Source organism: Gobio gobio (genome assembly GCF_949357685.1).
Source record: "Gobio gobio genome assembly, chromosome: 23".
NCBI classification, from domain to species: domain Eukaryota; kingdom Metazoa; phylum Chordata; class Actinopteri; order Cypriniformes; family Gobionidae; genus Gobio; species Gobio gobio.
Window position 1 is genome coordinate 33,504,778 of NC_137119.1, and position 22,287 is coordinate 33,527,064.

Consider the following 22,287-nt stretch of genomic DNA (forward strand, 5'->3'; position numbering starts at 1 on the left):
TTATAAAGTCAGAATTGAGTTCTAAAGTCAGAATTGCGAGTTCTAAAGTCAGAATTGCGAGTTCTAAAGTCAGAATTGCGAGTTCTAAAGTCAGAAATGCGAGTTATAAAGTCAGAATTGCGAGTTATAAAGTCAGAGTTGCGAGTTATAAAGTCAGAATTGCGAGTTATAAAGTCAGAATTGAGTTCTAAAGTCAGAATTGCGAGTTCTAAAGTCAGAATTGAGTTATAAAGTCAGAATTGCGAGTTATAAAGTCAGAATTGAGTTCTAAAGTCAGAATTGCGAGTTCTAAAGTCAGAATTGCGAGTTCTAAAGTCAGAAATGCGAGTTATAAAGTCAGAATTGCGAGTTATAAAGTCAGAGTTGCGAGTTATAAAGTCAGAATTGCGAGTTATAAAGTCAGAATTGAGTTCTAAAGTCAGAATTGCGAGTTATAAAGTCAGAATTGCGAGTTCTAAAGTCAGAATTGCGAGACAAAGTCAGAATTGCTAGTTCTAAAGTCAGAATTACGAGTTCTAAAGTCAGAATTGCGAGTTCTAAAGTCAGAATTGCAAGTTCTAAAGTCAGAATTGCGAGTTCTAAAGTCAGAATTGCAAGTTCTAAAGTCAGAATTGCGAGTTCTAAAGTCAGAATTGCGAGTTCTAAAGTCAGAAATGCGAGTTATAAAGTCAGAATTGCGAGTTATAAAGTCAGAATTGAGTTCTAAAGTCAGAAATGCGAGTTATAAAGTCAGAATTGCGAGTTCTAAAGTCAGAATTACGAGTTCTAAAGTCAGAATTGCGAGACAAAGTCAGAATTGCTAGTTCTAAAGTCAGAATTACGAGTTCTAAAGTCAGAATTGCGAGTTCTAAAGTCAGAATTGCGAGTTATGAAGTCAGAATTACGATTTCTAAAGTCAGAATTGCGAGTTCTAAAGTCAGAATTGCGAGTTCTAAAGTCAGAATTACGAGTTCTAAAGTCAGAATTGCGAGACAAAGTCAGAATTGCTAGTTCTAAAGTCAGAATTACGAGTTCTAAAGTCAGAATTGCGAGTTCTAAAGTCAGAATTGCAAGTTCTAAAGTCAGAATTGCGAGTTCTAAAGTCAGAATTGCGAGTTCTAAAGTCAGAATTGCGAGTTCTAAAGTCAGAAATGCGAGTTATAAAGTCAGAATTGCGAGTTCTAAAGTCAGAATTACGAGTTCTAAAGTCAGAATTGCGAGTTATGAAGTCAGAATTACGATTTCTAAAGTCAGAATTGCGAGTTCTAAAGTCAGAATTGCGAGTTCTAAAGTCAGAATTACGAGTTCTAAAGTCAGAATTACGAGTTCTAAAGTCATAATTGCGAGTTCTAAAGTCAGAATTACGAGTTCTAAAGTCAGAATTGCGAGTTATGAAGTCAGAATTACGAGTTCTAAAGTCAGAATTGCGAGTTCTAAAGTCAGAATTGCGAGTTCTAAAGTCAGAATTGCGAGTTATGAAGTCAGAATTGAGAGTTATAAAGTCAGAATTGAGAGTTATAAAGTCAGAATTGAGTTCTAAAGTCAGAATTGCGAGTTCTAAAGTCAAAATTACGAGTTCTAAAGTCAGAATTGCGAGTTCTAAAGTCAGAATTGCGAGTTCTAAAGTCAGAATTGCGAGTTCTAAAGTCAGAATTACGAGTTCTAAAGTCAGAATTGCGAGTTATGAAGTCAGAATTACGATTTCTAAAGTCAGAATTGCGAGTTCTAAAGTCAGAATTGCGAGTTCTAAAGTCAGAATTACGAGTTCTAAAGTCAGAATTGCGAGTTCTAAAGTCAGAATTACGAGTTCTAAAGTCAGAATTGCGAGTTCTAAAGTCAGAATTGAGTTCTAAAGTCAGAATTGCGAGTTATAAAGTCAGAATTGAGTTCTAAAGTCAGAATTGCGAGTTATAAAGTCAGAATTGCGAGTTCTAAAGTCAGAATTGCGAGTTCTAAAGTCAGAAATGCGAGTTATAAAGTCAGAATTGCGAGTTATAAAGTCAGAGTTGCGAGTTATAAAGTCAGAATTGCGAGTTATAAAGTCAGAATTGCGAGTTCTAAAGTCAGAAATGCGAGTTATAAAGTCAGAATTGCGAGTTATAAAGTCAGAGTTGCGAGTTATAAAGTCAGAATTGCGAGTTATAAAGTCAGAATTGAGTTCTAAAGTCAGAATTGCGAGTTCTAAAGTCAGAATTGAGTTCTAAAGTCAGAATTGCGAGTTATAAAGTCAGAATTGAGTTCTAAAGTCAGAATTGCGAGTTATAAAGTCAGAATTGCGAGTTCTAAAGTCAGAATTACGAGTTCTAAAGTCAGAATTGCGAGTTATGAAGTCAGAATTACGATTTCTAAAGTCAGAATTGCGAGTTCTAAAGTCAGAATTGCGAGTTCTAAAGTCAGAATTACGAGTTCTAAAGTCAGAATTACGAGTTCTAAAGTCATAATTGCGAGTTCTAAAGTCAGAATTACGAGTTCTAAAGTCAGAATTGCGAGTTATGAAGTCAGAATTACGAGTTCTAAAGTCAGAATTGCGAGTTCTAAAGTCAGAATTGCGAGTTCTAAAGTCAGAATTGCGAGTTATGAAGTCAGAATTGAGAGTTATAAAGTCAGAATTGAGAGTTATAAAGTCAGAATTGAGTTCTAAAGTCAGAATTGCGAGTTCTAAAGTCAAAATTACGAGTTCTAAAGTCAGAATTGCGAGTTCTAAAGTCAGAATTGCGAGTTCTAAAGTCAGAATTGCGAGTTCTAAAGTCAGAATTACGAGTTCTAAAGTCAGAATTGCGAGTTATGAAGTCAGAATTACGATTTCTAAAGTCAGAATTGCGAGTTCTAAAGTCAGAATTGCGAGTTCTAAAGTCAGAATTACGAGTTCTAAAGTCAGAATTGCGAGTTCTAAAGTCAGAATTACGAGTTCTAAAGTCAGAATTGCGAGTTCTAAAGTCAGAATTGAGTTCTAAAGTCAGAATTGCGAGTTATAAAGTCAGAATTGAGTTCTAAAGTCAGAATTGCGAGTTATAAAGTCAGAATTGCGAGTTCTAAAGTCAGAATTGCGAGTTCTAAAGTCAGAAATGCGAGTTATAAAGTCAGAATTGCGAGTTATAAAGTCAGAGTTGCGAGTTATAAAGTCAGAATTGCGAGTTATAAAGTCAGAATTGCGAGTTCTAAAGTCAGAAATGCGAGTTATAAAGTCAGAATTGCGAGTTATAAAGTCAGAGTTGCGATTTATAAAGTCAGAATTGCGAGTTCTAAAGTCAGAATTGAGTTCTAAAGTCAGAATTGCGAGTTCTAAAGTCAGAATTGAGTTCTAAAGTCAGAATTGCGAGTTATAAAGTCAGAATTGAGTTCTAAAGTCAGAATTGCGAGTTCTAAAGTCAGAATTGCGAGTTCTAAAGTCAGAATTGCGAGTTATAAAGTCAGAATTGCGAGTTATAAAGTCAGAGTTGCGAGTTATAAAGTCAGAATTGCGAGTTATAAAGTCAGAATTGAGTTCTAAAGTCAGAATTGCGAGTTCTAAAGTCAGAATTGAGTTATAAAGTCAGAATTGCGAGTTATAAAGTCAGAATTGAGTTCTAAAGTCAGAATTGCGAGTTCTAAAGTCAGAATTGCGAGTTCTAAAGTCAGAATTGCGAGTTCTAAAGTCAGAAATGCGAGTTATAAAGTCAGAATTGCGAGTTATAAAGTCAGAGTTGCGAGTTATAAAGTCAGAATTGCGAGTTATAAAGTCAGAATTGAGTTCTAAAGTCAGAAATGCGAGTTATAAAGTCAGAATTGCGAGTTATAAAGTCAGAATTGCGAGTTATAAAGTCAGAATTGAATTCTAAAGTCAGAATTGCGAGTTATAAAGTCAGAATTGCGAGTTCTAAAGTCAGAATTGAGAGTTATAAAGTCAGAATTGAGTTCTAAAGTCAGAATTGCGAGTTATAAAGTCAGAATTGAGTTCTAAAGTCAGAATTGCGAGTTCTAAAGTCAGAATTGCGAGTTCTAAAGTCAGAATTGCGAGTTCTAAAGTCAGAAATGCGAGTTATAAAGTCAGAATTGCGAGTTATAAAGTCAGAGTTGCGAGTTATAAAGTCAGAATTGCGAGTTATAAAGTCAGAATTGAGTTCTAAAGTCAGAAATGCGAGTTATAAAGTCAGAATTGCGAGTTATAAAGTCAGAATTGCGAGTTATAAAGTCAGAATTGAATTCTAAAGTCAGAATTGCGAGTTATAAAGTCAGAATTGCGAGTTCTAAAGTCAGAATTGAGAGTTATAAAGTCAGAATTGAGTTCTAAAGTCAGAATTGCGAGTTCTAAAGTCAAAATTACGAGTTCTAAAGTCAGAATTGCGAGTTCTAAAGTCAGAATTGCGAGTTCTAAAGTCAGAATTGAGAGTTCTAAAGTCAGAATTACGAGTTCTAAAGTCAGAATTGCGAGTTATGAAGTCAGAATTACGATTTCTAAAGTCAGAATTGCGAGTTCTAAAGTCAGAATTGCGAGTTCTAAAGTCAGAATTACGAGTTCTAAAGTCAGAATTGCGAGTTCTAAAGTCAGAATTACGAGTTCTAAAGTCAGAATTGCGAGTTCTAAAGTCAGAATTGAGTTCTAAAGTCAGAATTGCGAGTTATAAAGTCAGAATTGAGTTCTAAAGTCAGAATTGCGAGTTATAAAGTCAGAATTGCGAGTTCTAAAGTCAGAATTGCGAGTTCTAAAGTCAGAAATGCGAGTTATAAAGTCAGAATTGCGAGTTATAAAGTCAGAGTTGCGAGTTATAAAGTCAGAATTACGAGTTCTAAAGTCAGAATTGCGAGTTATGAAGTCAGAATTACGATTTCTAAAGTCAGAATTGCGAGTTCTAAAGTCAGAATTGCGAGTTCTAAAGTCAGAATTACGAGTTCTAAAGTCAGAATTACGAGTTCTAAAGTCATAATTGCGAGTTCTAAAGTCAGAATTACGAGTTCTAAAGTCAGAATTGCGAGTTATGAAGTCAGAATTACGAGTTCTAAAGTCAGAATTGCGAGTTCTAAAGTCAGAATTGCGAGTTCTAAAGTCAGAATTGCGAGTTATGAAGTCAGAATTGAGAGTTATAAAGTCAGAATTGAGAGTTATAAAGTCAGAATTGAGTTCTAAAGTCAGAATTGCGAGTTCTAAAGTCAAAATTACGAGTTCTAAAGTCAGAATTGCGAGTTCTAAAGTCAGAATTGCGAGTTCTAAAGTCAGAATTGCGAGTTCTAAAGTCAGAATTACGAGTTCTAAAGTCAGAATTGCGAGTTATGAAGTCAGAATTACGATTTCTAAAGTCAGAATTGCGAGTTCTAAAGTCAGAATTGCGAGTTCTAAAGTCAGAATTACGAGTTCTAAAGTCAGAATTGCGAGTTCTAAAGTCAGAATTGAGTTCTAAAGTCAGAATTGCGAGTTATAAAGTCAGAATTGAGTTCTAAAGTCAGAATTGCGAGTTATAAAGTCAGAATTGCGAGTTCTAAAGTCAGAATTGCGAGTTCTAAAGTCAGAAATGCGAGTTATAAAGTCAGAATTGCGAGTTATAAAGTCAGAGTTGCGAGTTATAAAGTCAGAATTGCGAGTTATAAAGTCAGAATTGCGAGTTCTAAAGTCAGAAATGCGAGTTATAAAGTCAGAATTGCGAGTTATAAAGTCAGAGTTGCGAGTTATAAAGTCAGAATTGCGAGTTATAAAGTCAGAATTGAGTTCTAAAGTCAGAATTGCGAGTTCTAAAGTCAGAATTGAGTTCTAAAGTCAGAATTGCGAGTTATAAAGTCAGAATTGAGTTCTAAAGTCAGAATTGCGAGTTCTAAAGTCAGAATTGCGAGTTCTAAAGTCAGAATTGCGAGTTATAAAGTCAGAATTGCGAGTTATAAAGTCAGAGTTGCGAGTTATAAAGTCAGAATTGCGAGTTATAAAGTCAGAATTGAATTCTAAAGTCAGAATTGCGAGTTCTAAAGTCAGAATTGAGTTATAAAGTCAGAATTGCGAGTTATAAAGTCAGAATTGAGTTCTAAAGTCAGAATTGCGAGTTCTAAAGTCAGAATTGCGAGTTCTAAAGTCAGAATTGCGAGTTCTAAAGTCAGAAATGCGAGTTATAAAGTCAGAATTGCGAGTTATAAAGTCAGAGTTGCGAGTTATAAAGTCAGAATTGCGAGTTATAAAGTCAGAATTGAGTTCTAAAGTCAGAAATGCGAGTTATAAAGTCAGAATTGCGAGTTATAAAGTCAGAATTGCGAGTTATAAAGTCAGAATTGAATTCTAAAGTCAGAATTGCGAGTTATAAAGTCAGAATTGCGAGTTCTAAAGTCAGAATTGCGAGTTCTAAAGTCAGAATTGCGAGACAAAGTCAGAATTGCTAGTTCTAAAGTCAGAATTACGAGTTCTAAAGTCAGAATTGCGAGTTCTAAAGTCAGAATTGCAAGTTCTAAAGTCAGAATTGCGAGTTCTAAAGTCAGAATTGCAAGTTCTAAAGTCAGAATTGCGAGTTCTAAAGTCAGAATTGCGAGTTCTAAAGTCAGAAATGCGAGTTATAAAGTCAGAATTGCGAGTTCTAAAGTCAGAATTACGAGTTCTAAAGTCAGAATTGCGAGTTATGAAGTCAGAATTACGATTTCTAAAGTCAGAATTGCGAGTTCTAAAGTCAGAATTGCGAGTTCTAAAGTCAGAATTACGAGTTCTAAAGTCAGAATTACGAGTTCTAAAGTCATAATTGCGAGTTATGAAGTCAGAATTACGAGTTCTAAAGTCAGAATTGCGAGTTCTAAAGTCAGAATTGCGAGTTCTAAAGTCAGAATTGCGAGTTATGAAGTCAGAATTGAGAGTTATAAAGTCAGAATTGAGAGTTATAAAGTCAGAATTGAGTTCTAAAGTCAGAATTGCGAGTTCTAAAGTCAAAATTACGAGTTCTAAAGTCAGAATTGCGAGTTCTAAAGTCAGAATTGCGAGTTCTAAAGTCAGAATTGCGAGTTCTAAAGTCAGAATTACGAGTTCTAAAGTCAGAATTGCGAGTTATGAAGTCAGAATTACGATTTCTAAAGTCAGAATTGCGAGTTCTAAAGTCAGAATTGCGAGTTCTAAAGTCAGAATTACGAGTTCTAAAGTCAGAATTGCGAGTTCTAAAGTCAGAATTACGAGTTCTAAAGTCAGAATTGCGAGTTATAAAGTCAGAATTGAGTTCTAAAGTCAGAATTGCGAGTTCTAAAGTCAGAATTGCGAGTTCTAAAGTCAGAATTGCGAGTTCTAAAGTCAGAAATGCGAGTTATAAAGTCAGAATTGCGAGTTATAAAGTCAGAGTTGCGAGTTATAAAGTCAGAATTGCGAGTTATAAAGTCAGAATTGAGTTCTAAAGTCAGAATTGCGAGTTCTAAAGTCAGAATTGAGTTCTAAAGTCAGAATTGCGAGTTATAAAGTCAGAATTGAGTTCTAAAGTCAGAATTGCGAGTTCTAAAGTCAGAATTGCGAGTTCTAAAGTCAGAAATGCGAGTTATAAAGTCAGAATTGCGAGTTATAAAGTCAGAGTTGCGAGTTATAAAGTCAGAATTGCGAGTTATAAAGTCAGAATTGAGTTCTAAAGTCAGAATTGCGAGTTATAAAGTCAGAATTGCGAGTTCTAAAGTCAGAATTGCGAGTTCTAAAGTCAGAATTGCGAGACAAAGTCAGAATTGCTAGTTCTAAAGTCAGAATTACGAGTTCTAAAGTCAGAATTGCGAGTTCTAAAGTCAGAATTGCAAGTTCTAAAGTCAGAATTGCGAGTTCTAAAGTCAGAATTGCAAGTTCTAAAGTCAGAATTGCGAGTTCTAAAGTCAGAATTGCGAGTTCTAAAGTCAGAAATGCGAGTTATAAAGTCAGAATTGCGAGTTCTAAAGTCAGAATTACGAGTTCTAAAGTCAGAATTGCGAGTTATGAAGTCAGAATTACGATTTCTAAAGTCAGAATTTCGAGTTCTAAAGTCAGAATTGCGAGTTCTAAAGTCAGAATTACGAGTTCTAAAGTCAGAATTACGAGTTCTAAAGTCATAATTGCGAGTTCTAAAGTCAGAATTACGAGTTCTAAAGTCAGAATTGCGAGTTATGAAGTCAGAATTACGAGTTCTAAAGTCAGAATTGCGAGTTCTAAAGTCAGAATTGCGAGTTCTAAAGTCAGAATTGCGAGTTATGAAGTCAGAATTGAGAGTTATAAAGTCAGAATTGAGAGTTATAAAGTCAGAATTGAGTTCTAAAGTCAGAATTGCGAGTTCTAAAGTCAAAATTACGAGTTCTAAAGTCAGAATTGCGAGTTCTAAAGTCAGAATTGCGAGTTCTAAAGTCAGAATTGCGAGTTCTAAAGTCAGAATTGCGAGTTATGAAGTCAGAATTACGATTTCTAAAGTCAGAATTGCGAGTTCTAAAGTCAGAATTGCGAGTTCTAAAGTCAGAATTACGAGTTCTAAAGTCAGAATTGAGTTCTAAAGTCAGAATTGCGAGTTCTAAAGTCAGAATTGAGTTCTAAAGTCAGAATTGCGAGTTCTAAAGTCAGAATTGCGAGTTTTAAAGTCAGAATTGAGTTCTAAAGTCAGAATTGCGAGTTATAAAGTCAGAATTGCGAGTTCTAAAGTCAGAATTGCGAGTTCTAAAGTCAGAATTGCGAGTTCTAAAGTCAGAAATGCGAGTTATAAAGTCAGAATTGCGAGTTATAAAGTCAGAGTTGCGAGTTATAAAGTCAGAATTGCGAGTTATAAAGTCAGAATTGAGTTCTAAAGTCAGAATTGCGAGTTATAAAGTCAGAATTGCGAGTTCTAAAGTCAGAATTGCGAGTTCTAAAGTCAGAATTGCGAGACAAAGTCAGAATTGCTAGTTCTAAAGTCAGAATTACGAGATCTAAAGTCAGAATTGCGAGTTCTAAAGTCAGAATTGCAAGTTCTAAAGTCAGAATTGCGAGTTCTAAAGTCAGAATTGCGAGTTCTAAAGTCAGAAATGCGAGTTATAAAGTCAGAATTACGAGTTATAAAGTCAGAGTTGCGAGTTATGAAGTCAGAATTGCAAGTTCTAAAGTCAGAATTGCGAGTTCTAAAGTCATAACTGCGAGTTCTAAAGTCAGAATTGCGAGTTCTAAAGTCAGAATTGCAAGTTATAAAGTCAGAATTGCGAGTTATAAAGTCAGAATTACGAGTTATAAAGTCAGAGTTGCGAGTTATGAAGTCAGAATTACGAGTTATAAAGTCAGAGTTGCGAGTTATGAAGTCAGAATTACGAGTTATAAAGTCAGAGTTGCGAGTTCTAAAGTCAGAATTACGAGTTCTAAAGTCAGAATTACGAGTTCTAAAGTCATAATTGCGAGTTCTAAAGTCAGAATTACGAGTTCTAAAGTCAGAATTGCGAGTTCTAAAGTCAGAATTACGAGTTCTAAAGTCATAATTGCGAGTTATAAAGTCAGAATTACGATTTATAAAGTCAAAATTGCGAGTTATAAAGTCAGAATTACGAGTTATAAAGTCAAAATTGCGAGTTATAAAGTCAGAATTGCGAGTTATAAAGTCAGAATTGCGAGTTATAAAGTCAGAATTGCGAGTTATAAAGTCAGAATTACGATTTCTAAAGTCAGAATTACGAGTTCTAAAGTCATAATTGCGAGTTATAAAGTCAGAATTACGATTTATAAAGTCAGAACTGCGAGTTATAAAGTCAGAATTGCGAGTTCTAAAGTCAAAATTGCAAGTTATAAAGTCAGAATTGCGAGTTATAAAGTCAGAATTGCGAGTTATAAAGTCTATATATAAATAAATTCTTCTTTTGTGTTCCACTGAAGGAAAAGTCATCCAGGTTTGAAATGACATGAGGTTGAGTAATTATGACAGAATTGTCATTTTTGGATGAACTATCCCTTTAAAGTACATTGGCTGACCCTTCCAGCACAACTTCGTCAAATGTGAAAGAAAGAAAAAAACATTCAGAGTTTGAAAATGCATTTTTCTGATCTGGCTTGTAATTTTGCTGCAATTTTCCCATTTGTCGGGAGAAAATTACTTCAGCTTTCCATAGAAATTGTGGAAGTGCAAGAAAAAAAAAAGAACAGAGAACAAAGAAAACTTGAGCACAAGTAAGTTGTGAAAATATGTTCTACAAGCCTCAGAATCAATAACAAAGGCTTTATTTGCAATGCACTGCACATAAGGACACACACATGCACACACACAACTATAATAAAGGCACAATACAAACCCATGTGACTATTCCAGATGACCGATTAGGTGAGAAGCACTAAAGAAAAGAGTTTGTTGAGCATGTCAATACCTATTTGAATAGTCTAAACTGTCTCAATCTGAAATGTGACCCCCCCCCCCCCCCCCAAACCAGTTCAGTGGAAACTCCGCCCTGCAGCCAATTCTTAAGATTTTATTGGTCAAAACCTACCCGTCACAGTAGCCTTAACCAATGAAATTAGCTGCAGGATGGGATTTCCGCTGTACTGGTTTGGGGAGAAAAATTTTTTGCATCTGAAACATGGTTACTGATGGTTTCAACCTCTGTAATGGGAGGGCCATTACCTTTCCAGCTCTGACACTACAGCCCAACTGCCCTCGCCAAAAGTGGCACGAATCACGCAGCGATGCATGAATAATAACATGCATCAACACAGACACACCTGAGATGTAACTGTGCAGATCCGACGGCAAACGACAGAAGCTACACAGTCGAAGGGCTCGAGATGCGAGTTTTGAAACATCAGTTGCATCAGCTGTTGCTTTCACTCTGGTCACAAAACAAATGTTTCTGCAGTCTGAAAGTCCTTCAAAGGCTCTGTGACGGTTGAATTATAGGTAACATTTAACGACAGCTTCCTCATCTTTGCCATCGTTTCAGCTACAGCCTTGTTGCTATGGCGTCTCCATGGCAATTCTCTGAAGTTGCCATGTAGCAGTACATGGCTGCTGTGTTTGTTTGTAATGTATGGCATGCAAATGTTGAACATCCACCCACTCCAGCATGCAGGGTTACATTGCTTCTTATATTAGAGTTTGCACTGTAAGCATAATGTGTACAGAGATGTGAGGTCAAATCAAATGCAAATATCTTCATGATAGGTTAAAAATTACACTGTAGTATTGCTGTTTAGATCTGGAAGCTAATATTAATTATTATAATAAATTATACTACATGATATATAATTATAAAATTATAATTATTAATTAAATAAATAAATGTATACATATTATCATAATTTAAACAAGAAAATAATTATTATTTGTGTTCCACAGAAGAGAAAGTCACGAGGGTGAGTAAACAATGAGAGAATATTCATTTTTGGGAGAAGTAACCTTTAAAAGGCATTGGACAAGGAAAATTTAAATAAAACAAAATCACATTCAGAAGTGGAAAATGTTTTGGAAAATGTTCAGCGGAAACGGTTCCCATTTGTCATAAGAAAATTACTTCAGCGGGGAGAACGGTAAATGTAGATGCGCCCAAAAGAACGGAGAAAAAAAGAAAAGTTGAACATTAATATTACAGTAATAGTGAAATTCATAATATTACACAATACTGCACTGTGCTGTTTAGACCTGGGAAAACGCATTGATTCAGAAACGAAAGTGATTCATTCCCAATAAATGTTTTATTTATTTAAAATAAGTCTATAAGAGTAACTCCAAACAAACACCAACCAGTAACCTCAAAATCACAAACCTATCAAATCACAAGTCTGAAACATGTACTCTCGCAAGCACGCACACGTTGTGTTTTTATGTTTTATGGGGACTTTCCATAGACGTAATGATTTTTATACTGTACAATCTGTATATTCTATCCCCCTACACTAAACCTACCCCTAAACCTACCAATCACAGAAAACTTTCTGGATTTTTACATTTTCAAAAATTATTATAAGCCGTTTTCCTCATGGGGACAAGAAAAATGTCCCTACAAGGACAAGGATTTCGGATATTGCCATCTTTGTGTGGACATTTTGTCCTTATAACGTAGGGTTTACCTGGACCACACACATTTTGTTTTGTTTTATGGGGAACTTCCATAGACAAAATTATTTTTATACTTTACAAACTGTCTCAACAAATGGCTCGACCCAATAATGAAGAACCAACGAGAAGTGTGAATATCTGTAAAAAATATTGTTCAACAAAATCGATATGTGACATATCTTAAAATGGACAAATATCGGCATATTGGTCAAGAATATAAAGACTTAATGGAGCTCTGAACTTACTGAGAAAGTGTCTGTTTTAGAAAGTGCAAGGAGACACGTGACCATTAGCCTGGATGCCAGCCGAACTTAGCCCCACCCATAACATTTGACGTCGGGAAGTTCGTTCTGGACTTGATCCGTTGTGGAGCAACTATGCTCGAACCAGAGCTGTTTAGACCAATGAAATTGTCATGGCGGGCTTTAGACGATGATGGACAGATGATAAACAGTAACGTAATCATCCACGTCACCAAAGAGTGCTTGGGTTGAATTTGTCCCTGGAAAATATGGCGTTTGGGGGGTAAAGTGTTTTTTTTTTTTAGCAGTTGCCTGCTAAAATTCGCATTCCTTGGTCTAAATATCACATATATTAAATATTAAATTGCAATTCAATTTGGCCAACTGAAAAATGTAGATGTGATCGATCACTAGAACATTTTCATTTGGAGACCTGATTTTTTTTTTTACAGTGTTGACGAATCAATGCTGCAGATTTTGATGACGCATCCACGCTCACCACAGAGCCTCTGAATATTCAATCGCGAGAATGTGATACTTCTGAAAAGCTGAGATTCTCCTCTTTACGGTGCATTTTACAGCATACAGATTAGATTAGCGGTTTAAAAGTTATTAAACATTTTAGAACGATAGTTATTTTTAGCCACGGGCGGCTGTCTCAGTCTTTAAAGGTTAAAGAACAAGTAGTCGCTAGATTTAGAGTTTGCAGTATAATGCTGCTTTCACACCGAACGTGAATTGAGCATCAAATTCGCTTCTATCATGTCTAGTTGGACGCTTGAACATTTTGAATATACTTGCGCACCCTTTTTTCAGAATTGCGTGATATAAACTTGCAATTCGAACCTTTTTACAGAATTGTGAGATATAAACTTGTAATTAGAAATTTTTTTCAGAATTGCGAGATATAAACTTGCAATTCGATCCTTTTTACAGAATTGTGAGATATAAACTTGCAATTGGAACCTTTTTACAGAATTGCGAGATATAAACTTGCAATTCGATCCTTTTTTCAGAATTGCGAGATATAAACTTGCAATTCGATCCTTTTTTCAGAATTGTGAGATATAAACTTGTTATTCAAACTTTTGTTTCAGAATTGCGAGATATGAACTTGCAATTCGAACCTTTTTACAGAATTGCGAGATATAAACTTGCAATTCGAACCTTTTTACAGAATTGTGAGATATAAACTTGCAATTCTAACCTTTTTTCAGAACTGCGAGATATAAACTTGTAATTCTAACTTTTTTTCAGAATAGCGAGATACAAACTTGTAATTTGAACTTTTTTCAGAATTGTGAGATATAAACTCGCAATTCTAACTTTTTTCAGAACTGCGAGATATAAACTTGCAATTCTAACCTTTTTTCAGAATTGCGATATAAACTTGCAATTCGATCCTTTTTTCAGAATTGTGAGATATAAACTTGCAATTCGATCCTTTTTTCAGAATTGTGAGATATAAACTTGCAATTCGATCCTTTTTTCAGAATTGTGAGATATAAACTTGTAATTCTAACTTTTTTTTCAGAATTGCGATACAAACTTGTAATTCTAACTTTTTTTCAGAATAGCGAGATACAAACTTGTAATTTGAACTTTTTTCAGAATAGCGAGATACAAACTTGTAATTTGAACTTTTTTCAGAATTGTGAGATATAAACTTGCAATTCGATCCTTTTTACAGAATTGTGAGATATAAACTTGTAATTCTAACTTTTTTTTCAGAATTGCGATACAAACTTGTAATTCTAACTTTTTTTCAGAATAGCGAGATACAAACTTGTAATTTGAACTTTTTTCAGAATTGCGAGATATAAACTTGTAATTTGAACTTTTTTCAGAATTGTGAGATATAAACTCGCAATTCTAACTTTTTCAGAATTGCGAGATATAAACTTGTAATTTGAACTTTTTTCAGAATTGTGAGATATAAACTTGTAGTTCTAACTTTTTTCAGAATTGCAAGACAAACTTGTAATTTGAACTTTTTTCAGAATTGCGAGATATAAACTTGCAATTCTAGCAATTCTGACTTTTTATTCTCAGAACTGTGAGAGACAAATTTAGAAATGCAAGTTATAAAGTGTTGTGAGGTATAAAAGTTCGCAAATTCTGATGTTTTTAATAGAATTGTGACACAAACTTGGAATTCCAAGAAAAAAGTCAGAATTGTGAGATAAAAAGTCTTTAGCAATGATCTTTTTAATTTTGTTTTATTTCATGGTGGAAACAAGCTTCCATAGCCCTTAAATGTTATGTACAAAAAAAAATTCAGAGGTCATGCCTGGGAAATTAATTAACTAAATCAGACCTAAAATTACAAAAACTTTCTCCTGTAATCAGATTTATTGTTTTTGTTCCTATTGTAGTGCATGTTATTAGTTTCAGTCTACTTTTGCAAACTGCTATTTTGATTCAAGTTTCCCTGCTATTTTTTGTCTTGGTAACTGTTTTTGTCTGTAGTCAAAACTACTTTGAAACCGTAGCTTGGCAAACTACTCATTTAAAGCAGCTTCCCTCAACACCGGAGAGAATGACAGCTCTTGCAACACAGCTTTTTTTTATGTCTGTTCCATCTTAAAAATCATGGTGGATGTCTCCTCAACCTCTCTAGAGACATAACAGAGAGTTTGTGTTTGTTCTTGCTATAAACTCATACATCTGTTTCTGTCCAACAACAGGTTAGTCTCTAGAGCCTCTAAGGTCACAGCAGGTAACCAGAGATCACAATGTCTCTAAAACTTTTGAGTTACGCTTTCTTCCTTTGCTTCTCATTTTATGTTGTGCAGCTGCAAAATACCTTCAACTCTGAGGTCAATTTATTGTTTAAGTCTGAAAAGCAAAGGAAGAGACCTTTAAAAAAGATAAAAGAAGCAGTGAACCAGCTTAAACACGTCCAATCTAGTGAGCAATGTCAACATTTATAGACTTGGAGTGCAATTACTTGTCAGCGGGGATAAAAATGAGAAACTACCACCCTCTGCTGGCACATATCCAGGGCGGCTGTGCAAATGAATGCAGGCAGATGGCCACATACATCCCTCTCAAATCTGTCAGAGGTTTGTCCAAGTCTTGTCCAAAGTATTTTTACCACCTCATAGCTTTGAATATTTATCTCTCAGTTCTGCAACCTTCTCAATTAATCTCAATCAATCTTCTCAATCACTATTTTAATGCATGATCACATTTAAAATAGCAACAACCAACCTCAAGTGGCTTATTGCTTTTATAAAATAGCAGCAACAACGTTATAAAAAGACATGTCCTAATGTACTAACAATATTAATCAGAATAAATTCTTCTGCCAACAAATAAGCCAAACAACAAAAGATTAATATATAATTATATAATTGATCTCTTTTCATCTCCACACACACACACACACACACACACACACACACACACACACACACACACACACACACAAATAAATAAATAAAAAACAAGCAAACACCTCACATTTTCATAGTGGCTGACATTCCTCTCGGCTGTGTTGACAAAGGCTGATCGTAGGTCATTTCTCATGACCTTCTGCCAGCGGGTCCAGTCACTCTTGAGTGCATTATTCGCCCACTCCAGCCGGTCCTCCATCTTATCCAGCTCATCTCTCATCTAAACACATAAGGATTGGTTGGTTAGCATGGTCCAGTTAGCCTCTACAGTATCAGTGTCATAACTAGTCCATCAGGTAGCCAAAAATCTAAGTGTATATATATATATATATATATATATATATATATATATATATATATATATATATATATATATATATATATATATATATATATATATATATATATATATATATATATATATATATATATATATATATATATATATATATAAATACACACACACACACACACAGTACAGTACAGTACAGTACAGTACAGTACAGTACAGTACAAAATTGTAGTTAGTATGTTATCCTTACTACTCATTTTAGGTAATGTATTCTGACTACTTTTGGATTATTTTTTAGATTACTTTTGACTTAACTCGTCTATCACATTGATTTGAATAGGAAAAATACAAAGAGAAAGAACTTTGTCATCAACAACATGAAGTTCAATAAATATTTTGTTATGTCAGGGTTTCCCAAACTGGGGTTAGTGAAGAAAGTAGTGTAGGGGTTTGTGAGTTTTATGAAAGGCTAATAAGCAAGTCAATCATAATTAATAAATTAATAAATAATAAATACATCTTTTTAAAATAAAAACTACCAAAATAAAACATTCACTAAAAAAGAATGACAAAAAAAGACAAGTTGTTTACTTGTCGTGACCATTAAGTGGCATAAGAGAACCATTAACTTTTTATTATTGGCTTGATTTTATTATTGACCTAACTTATTAACTTAAAATGTAAGGGCTTACTTCAAGTAAAATAGAAATCTTTTGTTACCAATAACCATTCAAAAGCTTGGGGTCAATTTTTTTTTTTTTAAGAGATTAGTACTTTTAGTCAGCAAGGATGTGTTAAATTGATAAAAAGTGATAGTAAAGATTTATATTGTTAGAAAAGATTTCTGTTTTGAATAAATGCTGTTCTTTTCAACTTTTTATTCATCAATCCTGAAAAAAAATAAAAAAAATATTAAGCAGCACAACTGTTTCCAACATTGATAGTAAACTGAGTATCAAATCAGCATATTAGAATTATTTCTGAAGGATCATGTGACACTGAAGACTGGAGTAATGATGAAAATTCCACTTTGCATCACAGAAATAAATTATATTTTAAAAGTATATTAAAATAGAAAACCATTATTTTAAATTGTAATAATATTTCACAATAGTACTGTAATTTCTGTATTTTTGATCAAATAAATGCAGGCTTGATGAGCATAAGAGACTTCTTTCAAAAACATTCAAAATAGTTTCCAAATGTTTGACCTATATATATATATATATGCAGTGCTGGGTAGTAACTGATTGCATCTGGATTACGTAATCAGATTGTATGTGCATGTTTTAGAATCAGTGTTTTTTGTTTTTGTTTTTTTTTACTTCAAATCACCTGTATACGCATATTAAACTACAGCTGTTTTTATAGAAAACACAATCATATTTTTTTTTTTTTGCAATAAAAGCCTATTCATTTTTTGAAAATTATTCATTCTACTGAAAGGGCTGCATTTAACATTTACCGCTAAGAAACCGATCTAATTGAGTCTGGTCGTCAAAACCCTAAACCTGCCTAACTGTATAGGATTTCCTTTACACAGACATCAACTAATCCTTCAGATGACCTACTGACTAACCAATTTAGAAAATATGTCGTTTTGCGCGTCCCTAATCCTGACCTGTGACTCTAGAGATGATAAGTCATGTAGCTCTGAACGGACAAGTAAAAATCAGCATGTCAACACCAATATTATTAGAGCAGCTCTTCCTCCATCAGACTGCTGACGTAGTTTTTTATTTTAGAGTGTTGTAAAAACTTTCATTACTGAGGAGTATAACTCCTGTAAAAACCTGCTGAGCACGCAGGAATAATTTTGTTATGCTGATATCAACTACATCGGTCACTGTAATTAAGGTAATTTGTTTCTTGGCTCACTGCAAGATGTCTCCAAAGTCTAAACGAGTTGTTTAAAGAATGACGCTAAGCGTATCTGACAGCTTTGAATTCGTTTTCAAACTAGACTATCATAGTTATCCATATTTATATTTACTCTGCTTCAAAACCTTGTGCTTTCTGTACTACCGTTCAAATGTTTGGGGTCCAAATAAAGGAATTCATATTTTTATTCACCAAGGGCACGTTAAAGTGATAACTGACAGTAAAGACAAATTCATCAAAAAATTCCTAAAAAAAATGTCAGCATCAAATCAGCATATTAGAATGATTTCTGAATGATTTTAAAATTACATTTTAAAATATTAATATATTGTCCAAAAAATGCAATCAAAACTCTGAAACTGCTGAAATAGTAAAACCCTCTAATTAGACAATGGTGCTGACAAACTTTCAGCCACATTGTGTATTTTTAGGGTCTTCGCACAATGCACAATTGCTTTGCTGCCACTGCGCAGCTCGTGATTGGCTCACAGGGTGGCCATTAACAACTCTATCATACTCTATTTAGCACAAGAGCTCTCTGGGGGTGAAAGCTCCTCCAGATGACAGTCAAAAGTATTAGTGTCGAAACACTGAGCGAGAGATGAACAGTAAACATGATGTCAGGAATGACAGGCCGGTGGGAACGGCAGCATGTCAGATCAGTGGGCCGAAACCGAGAGAAACATTTAAAAGAGATTGAAATAGAGAGTGAGATGTTTACAGACAGGTAAGCTAATGAAGGTCAGAGGTGGCTATCTGTTAGAGCTCCATCTCATTTCCATTGTAGCGTGTGTTCATGTGAATCAGATGTGAGGCTGTCTTGTGGAACAGCAATTGTGTTTGGTGAATGGATGCCGTGCTCTAGGGACGAGACGTTGTCTACAGCCACGTCTCCCTTCTGACAAGCAAGCCAGATCGTTAGTTCCGCTGATCTGATGTTGCTGTCACTAAAACACACACACACAGGCAAACAAACCGATTCTAATATCCACTCTTAAAGAAGTGAATGAATCATCTTGATCAAACTTGAGGTTGATTCACATATTCAAGTTTTTGGACACTTAAAAATGTCTGAATGCCATTGCATTACATAACTTACTGAAGTAAGGCCATTATTTATTTAGCCCTATTGGAGAGAGATTCCCATAAATGGGATGATGAACTTCCACCTGTTTACAGTAATATTTACTGCCCTCTACTGGACGAAAAGCACATCACTGCATCCTACAGTCTTTTTTCCCCCATACATTCACAGTGAAAGTAAAGAGATGACAGAAAATGATGGGGGAAAAGAGGGGGTACAGATTCAAGAAGTGATGCAAGCCAGATTCGAACCCATAACTGATATGAGAACCCCAGCTTAATGTGTCTGCAGCATTAACTGTTAAAACGTTAAGCAGTCAGCTAGCAAACACTAAGAAGCAGTAACAATGAGATTTGTACATTGCTTGCCCATGCAAAATAATTTGCAGCTAAAGTTTTGGGTGGTTACTAGGGTGTTGCTAGGGTGTTCTGGGTGGATACTTTCTGACCCAAATCAAGTCTACATATTAACAAAACATATCACCAGCTACTGTTAACTATTATTTGAGTTAAAAAGATTAAAAACATAGCTGGACATTTTTTTTTGTTATGTGGTATTATATAAAACTTGAAACAACTGGCTTGCATTAAATATGAAATGCCTGAGATAGCAATAACTAGACTGCTGAGAAATGTAATGCAGTTAAACATTTTTACAGTAAATGATAAACGATAACGCATTAACTTCGACAGCCCAAAACTTAAAATAAAAATGCAAAATGATTAAAAGAGTAACAATGATAGGGTAAACCACACTGAAAGATAAATTAAAATAAAATAACGTTAAAATGAAAGCATTAACTTTGGCAGCCTAAACGTAAAATAAAAACAGAAATACAAATAAAAAAAGTAACAATGATAGGGGAAACTACACTGAAAATTAAATAAATTAAAAATAACTTATTATTTTTATTATTATTTGTTAAAATTATCCTATTAATAATAGTGCTGTCAAAACGATTAATCGCGATTAATCGGATCCAAAATAAAAGTTTGGTTACACACAATATATGTGTGTACTGTGTATAATTATTATGTATATTTGAATACACACACACACACACGTATATATTTTTTTTATATTTTTTTATTTATTTATTTATTTATTTATTTATTTATTTATATATATATATATATATATATATATATATATATATATATATATATATATATATATATATATAAATACAGTATATACATGAAAATATATCTTAAATATATACATGAATGTGTATTCAAATATACATAATTATACACAGTACACACACACACACACACACACACATACATATATATATTATGTAAACAAACTTTTATTTTGGTCTGTTGCAAACTATCCTTATCTCCAAGAAAAGTAACAACACACCTCTCTCTCAACAAGCCATATGATTTGAGGTTTCATTCATGTCTCTAGCACAAAGCAGATAGACGAGACTGAAAAAAAGGTCACATGCACCACACCTTAATTCCATAAGAGAAAACCTACTATGCTAATATGCTCAGCAGAGTGAGATATTAACCGGTTATCCACTCAAGAAATTGCCAAAGCATGTTAGACAGAGCATATGTTGACATCACACACACCACAGCATTCAAACATAAAGCTGGCCTAAACTACGCTTGTAAACAAAAATGTATGAAACAAAGACAAGGCGACAACACGCCCTCATATCAGGGTGTGTCACCTCTACCACGTCAAGCGAACACTCGAGCAGATAAAGCCAGAAGAAGCTAGTCAGGCCAAGCCCAAGCACTAATGGGAAATATTACCTCCTTAATCTCGCCTTTAAGTTTCTGCTGTTTCTGCTGTTTGACCTCCTCGGGGGATCGTCCCACCAAGCTGTCCCATGCTAAACTCAGCACCTTAGAATCCTTCAATGGACACATGAGCAATGGACACGTGAATATGAACAAGCCTGGACTCCAACACATGTTTACTGCAAATGATATTACACTATGGAAATGCTATATTGGGTTTATAATGGGATGCTGGTTAGATCCCTGCAAGCAGCGAGCCATCAACAACCACGTTAGATTGCTGTTTTTGTCACATTACATTGCACAAATAGCTTTACACTTGAGTAAACAGAAGAAATATTCAAACGCCTTCACCTAGAATGTCATTTTAGTGAATCTCTTCTTTTGTGTGAATGAACTGGTACAAAAAAACAACAATTCAGATGGTATTTTTATTGATATTTTATTTATTTTTGCAGCAGAATGTTAAAGGGGGTCATATGATGCCATTTCAAAAGTTCATTATTTTGTTTATTGGGTTAATAGAATAGGTTAAAGGGATAGTTCACCCAAAAATTTTAATCTGTCATCATTTACTCACCCTCAAGTTGTTCCAAACCGGTATGAGTTTCTTTGTTCTGCTTCTGCATAGTAGTATTTTTTCCTTACTATGGTAGTCAATGGTTGCTCTATCTGCTTGGTTACAAACATTCTTCAAAATATCTTCTTTTGTGTTCAGCAGAACAAAAACTCATACAGGTTTGGAACAACTTGAGGGTGAGTAAATGATGACAGAATATTTAATGCAAAAAAAAAAAAAAACATTCTTTTTCACACACTGTACATTATTGCAGCACCTCTATTCCCAGTCTGTCTGAAACACACAGATTTGTACAAAGCCCTTCTGAAAAGCTCAGAGTGCTCTGATTGGCCAGCAGACACAGTGCATTGTGATTGGCCAAACAACTTAAGCGTGAAATGTAATGCCCCTTAACATAATCACAAGCTTCTAAGGCTTTAAACGATTGTAACCACACACAGTAAATGTCGATTTGACTACATTCATTTGAGCCGGAGTCAGATTCTGATAATATGGATGTGGTACCAACCTTTGCAAGCACGACTTCAGAACATTTCACAGTAGTAATTAGTATTTGTATATAGCTTGTGTTGTACTCTCTCAGGTTCAGGAAGCTCAAGAACAGCTTTATAAATAAATCTTAACCTCGGATTCCTAATTTCATCCAGTTTCGGAAGGCCAAACAAAGCGCGTTTGCATCCAAACAGACAGCTGTGATATGATTTCACACTGTGACAGAGATATTTGAGAAATTAATAAAAGGACTTTGATCGAGGTGATTTAGGCAGGTCTGGATCAGTGTTCTCTGGTAGATGGAATAAATCCCTTTGTGGGAGACTATGAGCTTTGTCATGCACAAACAGATACATTACAAACTGAAGGAAAAGGATAAATAAAAAGCATCATATGACCCCTTTAAAGGCTTAGTTCACCCAAAAATGAAAATTAGCCTATGATTTACTCACCCTCAAGCCATTCTAGGTGTATATGACATTCTTCTTTCAGACAAATACAATCGGAGTTATATTAAAAAAGTCCTGGCTCTTCCAAGCAAGTCCATAAAAGTGCAACTATCCATCATATAACTGCTCCACACGGCTCCGGGGGGTTAATAAAGGCCTTCTGATGGGACGAGATGTGTTTGTGTAAGAAAAATATCCATATT

The 22,287-nt window shown here is 34.5% G+C and overlaps 1 protein-coding gene across 3 annotated transcripts in view; it reads right to left on the reverse strand.

The window, feature by feature from the left end:
- Window positions 1-22,287, reverse strand: part of snx7 (sorting nexin 7) — a 73,637-nt gene that overhangs the window by 41,147 nt on the left and 10,203 nt on the right. Inside the window, exons 8-10 of one of the 3 annotated variants that reach the window (XR_013815652.1) lie at window positions 20,576-20,677; window positions 13,793-15,769; window positions 13,205-13,318 (exon numbers count right to left, since the gene is read on the reverse strand). Coding sequence is in view for 2 of the 3 variants with exons in the window: in XM_079805813.1 (XP_079661939.1) it covers window positions 15,617-15,769; window positions 20,576-20,677 (255 nt within the window). In the remaining variant the exon portion in view is untranslated. Of the gene's footprint in view, window positions 1-13,204; window positions 13,319-13,792; window positions 15,770-20,575; window positions 20,678-22,287 lie in introns of those variants that run through there. The other 2 variants (XM_079805813.1, XM_079805814.1) reach the window with 2 other exon arrangements.